This window comes from Rhinoderma darwinii, chromosome 1 (assembly GCF_050947455.1).
Source record: "Rhinoderma darwinii isolate aRhiDar2 chromosome 1, aRhiDar2.hap1, whole genome shotgun sequence".
NCBI classification, from domain to species: domain Eukaryota; kingdom Metazoa; phylum Chordata; class Amphibia; order Anura; family Rhinodermatidae; genus Rhinoderma; species Rhinoderma darwinii.
Window position 1 is genome coordinate 197,140,295 of NC_134687.1, and position 12,623 is coordinate 197,152,917.

Here is a 12,623-nt window from a genome sequence, read left to right on the forward strand (position 1 = left end):
TTGAAAAAAGACGACTAAGGGGGGACATGATTAACTTATATAAATATATTAATGGCACATACAAAAAATATGGTGAAATCCTGTTCCTTGTAAAACCCCCTCAAAAAACAAGGGGGCACTCCCTCCGTCTGGAGAAAAAAAGGTTCAAGCTGCAGAGGCGACAAGGCTTCTTTACAGTAAGAACTGTGAATCTATGGAATAGTCACCGCAGGAGCTGGTCACAGCAGGGACAGTAGATGGCTTTAAAAAAGGGTTAGATAATTTCCTAGAAAGAAAAAATATTAGCTCCTATGTGTAGAAATTTTTCCTTCCCTTTTCCCTTCCCTTGGTTGAACTTGATGGACATGTGTCTTTTTTCAGCCGTACTAACTATGTAATACTATGTAATACTATGTAATATTATATGCATCCAAAAATGGTGTAAATTGAAAAAGAGAACTCGTCCCACAAAAAACAAGCCCTTATACAGCTATGTTGATGGAATAAAAAAATAAGTTGTGACTCTTGGAATGCGACAGTGAAAAAACAAAAAATAATCCTTGGTCATTAACGCGCAAAAAGGCCTGGTCGAGGGGTTAAATATAATATGTTCAACCATAAAATGTGAGAAAATAGATTTCCATTCTAAATGTATCACTTGCATATTTATACTGTGGACGACTTCATTTGCACATATATAGCTGTATTTAAAATCATCAGAAAACACATTTTCATCTGTTCTTCTAAATAATAAATCAATAGAATCCCTGAGATATTTCTAAGTTAAGAATATATATTCTGCTACTGCTTGTAGCATCAGTTATTTACATGCTTGTCGAGATCTAGCATAAAATTCTTATGCAAGAGACAGAGCCTTTCACAATTTATTACTATCTACCTAATTAAATTGGACCATGGAAATTTTTACCTGTAAAGTAGCTGACATACAGAGGCGAGATGAAAACTTTCATGAAGTTTCTTGGCTTCCACTAAGTGACCATATTCCTCTGTGTATAGGGGTTAGTGTCAAGGCCAATGTCACATAGGGGATGGGGTGAAGTCATACATATTGTATTCTCTTTTCTATTCTTTCTATGCCATCTATTTCCTTCAGTGCTTTGTGTTAAGACTTCCCTTACATCATAGATATAACTGATGTATCTACAGATCAGATCTAATGTATCTGCCTGTGCTCAGTTTGGCAGTCAATTTTGCAATTAAGGTCAGAAGAAAGATATACATTTATTTTAAAACTATAAGTAAAAAACAAAATAGAGCTGAAAGTAAAAGCTTTAGGCCTCCTGCACACTTCCGACACGGTTTTCACGGCCGTTTGTGACGGATCCGTGTGTCCGTTTTCTCGGCCGTGTGCAATCCCGTGTGCACTCCGTGTTTCCGTTTCCGTGCGCCGAGCATGGTACTGTCCAGGGTGCTGAAAGAGTTAATGGGCTGCACTGATCGCCGGTAACTCTTTCAGCCCCCTTGACAGTACCATGCTCGGCGCGCGGAAAATAAAATTTTAATGTAATAAAATAAAAAAAATAAAAAAAGTTTATACTTACTTTCCTCCTGTCCGACCTCCAGCGATGACGTTTCATTCATGTCGCCGCTGCAGCCAATCACAGGCTGTAGTGGCGGTCACACACGTCAGGATGACATCAGAAGGCCGGCCTCCAGGGATGACACTTCATCCCACGTGACCGCCTCTGCAGCCAATCACAGGCTGCAGCGGCCTCTGCAGCCAATCACAGGCTGCAGCGGCCTCTGCAGCCAATCACAGGCTGCAGCGGCCTCTGCAGCCAATCACAGGCTGCCGCGTCATTCTGGAAGGTCGGACTGGAGGAAGAAGAGGGACTCGTCTCCAAGACAACGACCGGGTAAGAACTGATTTTTATTTTATTTTTAATCAGCAGCCTCTTTTCCCTATCAGTGATAGATAGAGACAAGTGGCTGCCGATTAGTGTAATATTTCAGTTATGTTTTACTGGCCGCCCGGCGGTTGGTAGGCAACGGCTCCGTCACACACGGACGGCACACGGATGGCACACGGATGCCTTCCGTGTGCCTTCAGTTTTTTTGACGGCCCCATTGACTTGCATGTGCCTCACGGTCACGGAATCCCGGACCAAAGTAGGACATGCTCTACTTTGGATCGGAGCGGAGCAACGGACCGTCAAAAAAACTGAAGTGTGCATGGCCCCATTGAAATTAATGGGTTCAGGGTGCTATCAGTGACAAAAACGGATAGCACCCTGAAGGAAAAAACTGAACTGGGCATGGGGCCTTATCTGGATATTGTATTCAAAGAGTCTTGCAACAAGTCATTTCTTAGTTACTGAAACAAAACAGGACTGACAATGACTTACATTCTTCAGTGCAGAAAATGGACTCAGTGATAGAAATCTGCATCCTCTCAGTCTCCAAAAGAAAATCATCTGAACATTGTAACATCATTAGCTCCCCACTTGACTATTCAGTGGATGAATTTGCTGTATCTAAAGAACCCCATGCTAACTAAATATTAATTCAAAGTGGTTCATCTCACATTTAAACTACAATAATTTTTGATCAAACTCTTAAGGGAATGTCAAATTTATTTTATTTATGTCTATGTATGTGTTTTAATGTGGTATACTGTGCATTTGACTTGTAGATAATGGAAGTTACTGCCTTTATGTAAATGCAGTAGACACTATCCTATACATATACCGGTTCTTATTGAAAGGATTAATTATGTTTGAGCCCATAATGGTAGAAGAGAATCTTGACATATTTAAATAAAATATGTTTCCTCCAATTAGCCAAGCATTTGTCAATAATATTATTATTTATAATAATAATAATAATAATAATAATAATAATAATTAGGATTTCATCCTAGAGAAAAATAACATTCTTAAAATTAAAGAGGTATTCCATTTTCAGCAAATATTTTTTGTATAATGAAAAGATACACTATTTTCTAAGATACGTTCTGTATTAATTCAAGATGTCTGCTTGTTGTATTTCATTGTTTACTTCCAGTGGATAAACTTCTGTCCATGGTCATGTGATGGACACGCAGGTGCAGGGCTCGTTACACTATTTGTCTTCTAACAATCCCAGCAGCTGTGTGTCCATCACATGACCATGGACAAAATTGTATCCAGTAGAAGTTTGCAAAAAATGTTCCTATTGAATAACTGCAAGCAGAAATCGAATAAACCGTGAGGAATGGATATGGAAAGTATATTGGAAAATTGTGTAACTTTTCATCAAAAAAATTAACTGAATTTGCTGAAAATGGAATACCCCTGTAATTACAAGAATATTATTAATCTCTGAATTATAGCATTATTATTATTATTATTATTATTAGTAGTAGTAGTAGTAGTAGTAGTAGTAGTAGTAGTAGTAGTAGTAGTAGTATATTACTTTTTTCTTAAGAGTCAAGGCACTGACCTATGCATGAAATATAAAGGTAAAAATATAGCTCCCTAAAATCAGGTGGAAGAGAGGCCAATAATAGATGCATATTTGATATTGATGCTGTCAGTCTGACATTCACTCCAATTTCAACTTGCAAGTATATTCTGGGAACCACAAGGCTCCGTTTGCCTAAGGGACAAGGTAATGTACTGACGTATATTGTATCGTTAAATCCTTGGGGAATAAGGCATATGGAGAAGAGAGGTGGAGTACCCTACTTGAGACCACCTTCTATAAGCCAGGGCAGAGAGCTAGTGTAAGGAGCGTCTCCCTCTCTGGAGGCCTCAGTGTGACTATATATTACATGGTCACTCATTCATTTGAAATGAGTGGTGACACAGAGCTTCCCCTGGTTGTTCATTTAGAAAAAGCCTTTTAAGTCATATATCCGGTGTCTGGAAATTATCAGGATTTACTGAAATTTATTATATACTTTCTATTTTATTTGGATAACAGAAGGATTATCTGGTAATGCAAAATGATTGTCTTCATTCTGGTCTTTAATAAAGTATTAAACTTTTATTTTCCAGATAAACAAAGTGATTGGCAAGTTGTGTACTCGGGAACCCTGCATACTACAATAGGTATAACCTTATGTCCTATCCTTTACAATATATTCTTATTCAAGTCTACTAAAACATCTTTGAATGAATTCACCTCCATCGGATTTTGCCAATGCTACAAAATTTGTCAAATTTCAAACGAAAATTGTGTAAAATTCTGCAAAGACAAATGAGGTCATCTGTACCAGGATTACTTGCCGAAGTGCATAAGGACAAATGGTGTATCTAGAATCCAATCTGATACGGATTATTACTGTTGACCTTTTTTGACTGTGTATATATATATATATATATGTATATATATATTGTATATAGCAACTTGCTACTAATACCTTGAGTGGTCACCTATGAAGCCCTTAACTAACTACATCTTGGTTGAGGTTAAGAAAGTTAGAGGGTACACGAGTGGTTATGGCCATTACCCTATTAATGTCAGGTTCAATGTCATCCCATAATTGCCATCAAATCTTTGTCTGTAAATATTAAATGTTACTGTGTCCCCAAGATCATCATTAGGACTGCTGGAAAAACTGGTTCACCAATTAAAACAACTAAGTAATATGATATATAGATCCATCAGGAATCACAATGCTGTCTGATATAATGGCCCAATGCCAACTGATAATCTGATCTTACGTGTGGGGCATCTGAGCACTTCTAAATATTTCAATTGCTTGGTATTGCACAAGCAGATTTTCCAAAATGCTGGAAAGTAATTTAATGATTATAGAAATAGAAATATATGAACCTGTGTTTAAGTACTGAGAAAGAGACCAGTGGTTGAGTTGGCTCACCATGTATGTGAGCTTGTATGGGCCCAACTGAGCCTTAAAGAAGTGGTACGCAGTTGGAAAAAAATGTGTATTTATTTTTTTTTTTAAATTGCAACCACTCTTGCACATGGGCTATGTCGGGTATTGTGGATAATCTTCATCCAATGAAATAGTGCTGAGCTGCAATATCAGCACAACCCAAAGACAAGAGTGGGGCTGTTTGCAGAAATAAAGTGCAACCATATTAGTAAGCTACTCAGGAAATGGTCACTTCATTATTAACTCCTTAATGACCGGGCCATTTTGCACGTTAAGGATTATTTTTTGTTTTTTCACGGTCGCATTCCAAGACTCATAATTTTTTTTTTATTCCGTCGACATCGCCGTATAAGGGCTTGTTTTTTGCGGGACGAGTTGTATTTTGTAATTGTACCATTTTTAGATGCTTATAATATATTGATTAACTTTTATTAACTTTATTTTAGGAGAGTATTGAAAATAAGCAGCTATTCCAGCATTGATTTTCACGTTATAAATTTACGGCGTTTACTATGCAGCGTAAATAACATGTTAACTTTATTCTATGGGTTGGCACGATTACGGGGATACCAAATATGTAGAGGTTTTATATGTTTTTTCTACGTTTGCACAATAAAAAGCCTTTTAGAAAAAAATTACTTGTTTTTACATCGCCGCATTCCAAGAGCTGTAATTTTTTTATTTTTCCTTCAATGTGGCCGTATGTGGGCTTGATTTTTGCGGGCCAATGTGTAGTTTTCATTACTACTATTTTGGGATACATAGGACTCATAGATTAAGTTTTATTTAATTTTTTATGGGGGGAATGGGAGAAAAGAGCGAATTTTGCCGTTGTTTTTTGCGGTTTTTTTGGACGCCGTTCATCCGGCGGTTTAATTAATGTGTTCATTTTATTGGTCAAGTTGTTACAATCGTGGGGATACCATATATGTGTATGTGTGATTTGTTTTGACACTTTTACTAAATAAAACCACTTTTTGGGCAAAAAATGTAGTTTTATTTGATTTTCACTGTCATTTATTTTTTTTATTTTTTTCACAAACTTTATTTAACTGATTGACATATTTTTTTTTTAGTCCCACCAGGGGACTTCACTATGCGATGTGCCGATCGCGTATATAATGCTTTGGTATACTTAGTATACGAAAGCATTATTGCCTGTCAGTGTAAAACTGACAGGCAACCTGTTAGGTCATGCCTACGGCATCGCCTAACAGGCAGTTGCGGAAGACAGACCTGGGGGTCTTTGTTAGACCCCCGGCTGTCATGGAAACCCGACGGCGACCCGCGATTTGTTTGCGGGGGCGCCGATGGGGTGACAGAGGGAGCTCCCTCCCTCTGTCAAACACATTAGATGCCGCTGTCACTATTGACAGCGGCATTTAATGGGTTAAACTGCCGGAATTGGAGCGCGCTTCGATTCCGGCAGTTGCAGCAGGAGCCAGGCTGTGTATAACAGCCGTGCTCCTGCTGCTGATCGCGTGGGTACACTGGCAGTACCCACGCCATCACAGGGCGGATATATCCGTCCTCCTGCGCGAACTAGCAGCTGCTGAGGACGGATATATCTGTCCTTCGGCGTTAAGAGGTTAAATAACCATGCTGTCAAAATGACACGTGGTCATCAGTTTTTTACACTCTACTTCAGAAGTGACAACAATATGGCTGCGAAATTGTCATTTTGCAAAAATATCCGCTGCACCAAAATAAAAAAATTGGCAAGACCTCTGTAAGAAAAAGAGACAAAATGGCCAAAACTTAGACTATAACCGTAACGTCTGATTTACTATTACATGGCCATTCTTACCGCAGGGGAGGCTGGGAAAGAGAAACAGGAAAGTTGCAGAAGTCATCTAAGGATAGACAGATAATGATTGATAGGTCTAAGAAGAGAATGTAGAAAGAGAATAGGATAGAAAGCAGAATTGGCCAAAATCACTTCTATATGAATTGCAAATGATGAAGCCGTATGCTTTTAACCATATTCTCTTGATATTTTTCCACTTTAAAAGTTGAATGTCATTTCACTGACTTATGTTTAACACTGAGAAACTACTACAGCGCAATCTGGAAGGTACACTTAGAATTTGAAACCATGGCAGACAATGACTTATCCGCATTACACCAGCATAAATGAATTCAGACATCATGTTTGAACTATGACTCCGTAACCTAATGTTCTGCACAAGTCAGTGTGTCGACAGTAACTTAAATGAATTATGATTTTATTAATAATACTAATAGTACAGTTTTACATTCTGTTAACACAATAGGAAATGTATGAGCTCCATACTATTTTACATAAATGTCATAAATATGCTCGGGTTATGGTGACGTTTGCATAAATTCTTGTCAGTAATACGAAGATAAATTATAATAATAAAAATTAAGCAACTTTGCGAGTAGTCTTGATGAAAAATGTTTTACCGTTTTGTGTATGCAGCTCCAATGACGAACTATGTGTCTGCATGGTTATTAGACTATAGTCTGATCCTGCATTCCTGTGTTAGGGCATGACCACACATGGCGGAATTCCTCCGCAACTGTCCGCATCGATGCCGCACAGAATCTGCGTTGCAGATTCTGCAGCGGATCTGCACAAAATGTGCAGTACATTGATGCGGACTAGCTGCTGCAGACTGCGGGAAAAGTGCTTCCCTTCTCCCTATCAGTGCAGGATAGAGAGAAGGGACAGCACTTTCCCTAGTGAAAGTAAACGATTTTCATACTTACCGGCCGTTGTCTTGGTGACGCGTCCCTCTTTCGGCATCCAGCCCGACCTCCCTGGATGACGCGCCAGTCCATGTGACCGCTGCAGCCTGTGCTTGGCCTGTGATTGGCTGCAGCCGTCACTTACACTGAAACGTCATCCTGGGAGGCCGGACTGGAGACAGACGCAGGGAGTTCTCGGTAAGTATGAACTTATATGTTTTTTTACAGATACATGTATATTGGGATCGGTAGTCACTGTCCCGGGTGCAGAAACAGTTACTGCCGATCGCTTAACTCTTTCAGCACCCTGGACAGTGACTATTTACAGACGTCCCCTAGCAACGCTCCCGTCATTACGGGAGCCCCATTGACTTCCTCAGTCTGGCTGTAGACCTAGAAATACCTAGGTCCAGCCAGAATGAAGAAATGTCAAGTTAAAAAAGCAAGACGCATCCGCAGCACACATGACATGTGCATGACAGCTGCGGACTTCATTGCGGAACTTAGAATCTCCATTGAAGTCAATGGAGAAATTCCGCCATGAGTCCGCCACTGCTCCGCAACAGACAGAGCATGCTGCGGACACCAAATTCCGCTCCGCAGCCTATGCTCCGCAGCGGAATTGTACGCATCGTGTAAACGAACACTGCTAAATTAAAGTGAAAGTCAATGGAGAAACGGCTCCGCTGCGGATTAACGCTGCGGAGTGTCCGCAGCGGAATTTAAGTGGAATTCCGCCATGTGTGAACCCGCCCTTACTCGCTTACATCTTTAAAGTCTTCTCGCTAATCTACAGGTCTTAATATTTTTAAGGATCCTAAGGGTATATTTAGATATTCACATAATTTTTAGCAGGATACATATTATTATTATTCTCCCACAAATTCTGGAAATCTAAGCCTGTCAGAGAATTTTGAGGATTTGTGCCCTTCCTTACAGTGTACACCAAAACGAAACGAAGATAAATATGATTTTTCTGACTGGTTCATTTTAATAACTTCAGCATACTTTGGAAGATGTGCCAGGGCAACGCTGAGGAATTTTACAACCCAGTGTGATTAGTATCACAAATCTCCTGTTAATGAAGGGAGCAGATTCGATAATACAAATCTCTAGTATAATGTGCGATATTCACCAAAGGTCAAACTATTGCTCAATTAAGTAGCCAATTCCCACATTGATAAGCTGATCGCAGGGGATTCTAGTGCTGGGACCGCTGGGTAATCAGTTTTCGCATAGGAGCTAAACAATGAAGTCAGTAGGCTATGGGCATGTTCAGACGTGGCAGAATTCTGCAGACACTGTCCGCATCAATGCCGCACATAATCCGCGTTGCAGATTCCGTTGCGGATTTGGCTAAAATGTTAAGTAAAATGCTGCGGATTTGTCGTTGCGGATTCAGGTGAAGAGTACATCCTGCTCTCTTTCAAACATTCCATCCCAGTCTGGGTATAGACCTCGACACACATAGGTCCAGCCAGACTGATGAAATATCCGGTTCCTGAAAGCAATCCGCAACGCAACACACATTACATCTGCGGATTTCATTGCGTAATTTTGAAACTCCATTGAAGTCAATGGAGAAATTCTGCAACAAGTACGCATCAAGTCCGCAACAGACAGTGTATGCTGCGGACAGAAAATTCCGCACCACAGCCTATGGTCCGCAGCGGAGTTTTCCGCAACGTCTGCACGAAGATAACAAAAAAGGTGTGGAAACTGTCTGCTGCGGATTTCCACTGCGGACTGTCATGCGTTTTTTACGTCAGCAAAATAAACTGAAGGAGGTGGTTTTCTTTTCCTCATGATTTCTTTAGCAACTGTTGCGTGAATCACGCACAGCACATGGATGTGCGTCCGTGTGCTGTCCGTGATTTTCACACACCCATTAAATGGGTGCGTGATGCGCATAAAACACACAAGTATAGGACATGCAGTGAGTTTCACGCAGCGGACACACGCTGCGTGAAAAACACTGAATGTCTGAATGGCCCCATTGACTTGCATAGGTCCGTGTGACGTGCGTTATTTTCACGCGCGTAACACGGAAGTGAAATACGCTAGTGTGAATTAGGCCTAAGGCCTTTAACAAAGTTTTATAGTTATCCCGTATCCCTTCCCTTTCTCTCATCCCTTGGTTGAACTTGATGGACATTTCTATTATTTCAACAATAATAACTACGTAAAGAAAAAGAAAAAGCAGAGAATTGGATTTCCTGATGTCTGCCCTACTATAGGTTCCAATCTCTATTGCTTGCTGCATGTGTAATTCTGCTACTGAGAGTACAGTATAATGGGGCATTACAGATATTTCTAAGACTTATTGACTTTCCAGACATCTGAATTTCTTTTATAAATGTGTAAAATTCTTTAAAATTTCCAATTTTTAATAAAACATTTTTGGTATTTTAGGAATGTGGTTTGCAGAAAGTTCTAAAGGCTGGAGAAGAAAGAAGAGTTCTGGAAGCAAGATATGTAGAACAGGAACTTGATGTATCATGAAAACACTGCGGTGCTCCTCTCAGAAAAGGTTCTCTGTTTCCGCACATTTTTTTATATAACGGATATAAAATAAAATATGTTGAAGTTACTTCTGAGTTCTTTTTGCTTCTTTATTTCTATCTAAAGGAAAGTCATGATAGATGTAAAACAGCTTTCTTTAGAGAAATGTCCCCTAGTTTAGAATGATAATTGATAAGTGCTATCTGTCATTCATTGGTAACCCGGGAGATCTTATTATCTGCTATTTGTCACTTTCGCCAAATGTGAAATAGCAGACCTTGTTCTTATTCCTCTTAGATTTATAATTAGGAAAAAAGCTTCAATACTTTTCAAAGCAAATGGGCCTGAATAGACGCGGAGGTAACAGATCACAGACACAAGACAGCACATCTATCCGGAGTCTATCTAAAATAAAAGATGAGCTGCAGACAATAATCTATGCCATGCTGCTTACTGTAATAAATCTATTAAAATCCAACCTGCATTTCAAATTACAGTATGACAATTATATTAAAAGACATATACAATGGCGGGGCCATGTCAGATAGGCAGTTCATCCATGCCGGGTGTTCAGGCAAAAAGTAGTAAACCAGGCATCTCATAGCAAAGGCATAAAATTTTATGTTACAAAACACCAGGAACCGTAAAACAATTACGGACCCAAACAGTGAGTGTAAGGGTAAACGCCCGAAAAACGGCGAAAAAACGGAAGCAGAACGCCTCCAAACATTTGCCCATTGATTTCAATGGGAAAAACGGCATTCTGTTCCGATGGGCCGTTTTTTTTTACGCGGCCGTTTTGAAAAACGGACACGTAAAAAACGGGCGGGAAAAAGAAGTGCAGGTCACTTTTGCAGGACGTTTTTGGAGCCGTTTTTCATAGACTCTATAGAAAATAGCTCCAAAAACGGCCGTAAAAAATGCAGCAAAAATCGCAGCGAAAATCGCGAGTGGCTTAAACGTCTGAAAATCAGGAGCTGTTTTCCCTTGAAAACAGCTCCATATTTTAAGCCGTTTTTGTGTTTGTGTGTGAATATACCATAGGGGGTTTTCTTAAAAAGGGTGGATTTGCTGAATTTCTAATTTTGAATTTTGAATTTTGAAATGGCTAAAGTAAATAAAAAAGTTACCAATAAAGAATATGTGTCAAATATACTCCCATTCTCTGCTGTAAGAGCAATATGGCTTTGGGGATGTGTCATCCTAAGAAAGGCTTGGGTCATCGTCACATGTCACATCGTCACATGTACATACTGTATATTTCTAGCCCAGGGTTGCTGTCACTTTGTCAGGTGGACATGCCATTTGGTTTGGTGTTTCCACAGAAGCTAATAATAATAATATATTTTGATACAGAGTGACCTCTACACTAGTAAGTTTTTGTATCTCCCTATTTTGAGCTCCCTGTAAGCCCCCTTAGGTGTATGACATATGTGATTTGACTCTGCGTATACCTTATGCAATGCCTCTATAGCATTTCCTTACTAATGTCTCAAGGAGAATGGCCGATGCAGAAAGTTAACTTAAATCCGCTATAATGTGTACCACTCCACCCCCCGCATTAATGACATCACATGTGTAGGATCTATATATTAGAAAAGTGAAGTATTCATTCGTAAGATAGCTCTGTTTACAGGTATTATAGTTATTGCTGTTCTTCTATGGTGCAGAAGGGCATTTGAGCCCTTTCAGGCACCAGGATTTGTGTTAAACTGCAATATCTGCAACTATAGCTACGACACTGCCAGCGATGACACAACAACATAAAACATGTCAGCATGAAGTATACCCGGCTGTTGAAATGACCATGAGGCAAGAAGACGAAGAATGCAAGTAACACAGTACCTTACACGGTAAATTTCGCTCATTTATGTGCCAAAATTAATTTAGTGTAATATCAAGCATTGGGCCATTTTAGTAACAAATAAAGAATGACAAAATTAGGGCAGGTCCACACTACCATGTTTTGCAGTATGTTTTTGTGAAAGCATCATTCTATATCTGTTCTATGGGGAAAAATTGGTGCCATAGTGTGTGTATTAGTTTGCTGTGATCAAAAGACATACTGAAAAAAATACACTAGTTTCGACGCACACTTTTTTTCATTCCATTGAAAAACTCAATATTTGGTTCACTTGCTTTTACAATTTGCAACAATAAAAAAACAAAACATTTTGGAGCCTTTGGGTCAATAGCTTTTGAGCCCTGGTGCTAGGTCACCCACCAGTTTTCATGTGCCATTATATGCAATAATTTCAAACTGTATAGGATCCATATATACATTAATTTGCGTTACAACATTTATCTCGTTTGTGTGTGGCAGATGGACCTTTATGTCTTATTAGACACCAAGGTCCATGTACAACTGTAACCTCTATTGCTATACAACTGAATATAGGTAAAGCATGTTATTATCAGCAGACATTCACTAACCCAGCAAACCTTCGTACATTTAGGGCATGACCACACGTGGCGGATTTCCTCCGCAACTGTCCGCATCAATGCCGCACAGAATCTGCGTTGCAGATTCTGCTGCGGATCTGCACAAAATGTGCAGTAAATTGATGCGGACTAGCTGCTGCGGACT

At 39.6% G+C, this 12,623-nt stretch overlaps 1 protein-coding gene across 3 annotated transcripts in view; it reads left to right on the forward strand.

Moving 5' to 3' along the window:
- Positions 1 to 10,124, forward strand: part of GC (GC vitamin D binding protein) — a 156,788-nt gene extending 146,664 nt beyond the window's left edge. The window contains exons 12-13 of one of the 3 annotated variants that reach the window (XM_075860690.1): positions 3,978 to 4,031; positions 9,947 to 10,124. In XM_075860690.1, the coding sequence (XP_075716805.1) occupies positions 3,978 to 4,031 (54 nt within the window). In that variant the 3' untranslated portion in view covers positions 9,947 to 10,124. Of the gene's footprint in view, positions 1 to 3,977; positions 4,032 to 9,946 lie in introns of those variants that run through there. The other 2 variants (XM_075860691.1, XM_075860689.1) reach the window with 2 other exon arrangements.
- Positions 10,125 to 12,623: the final 2,499 nt, after the last annotated feature.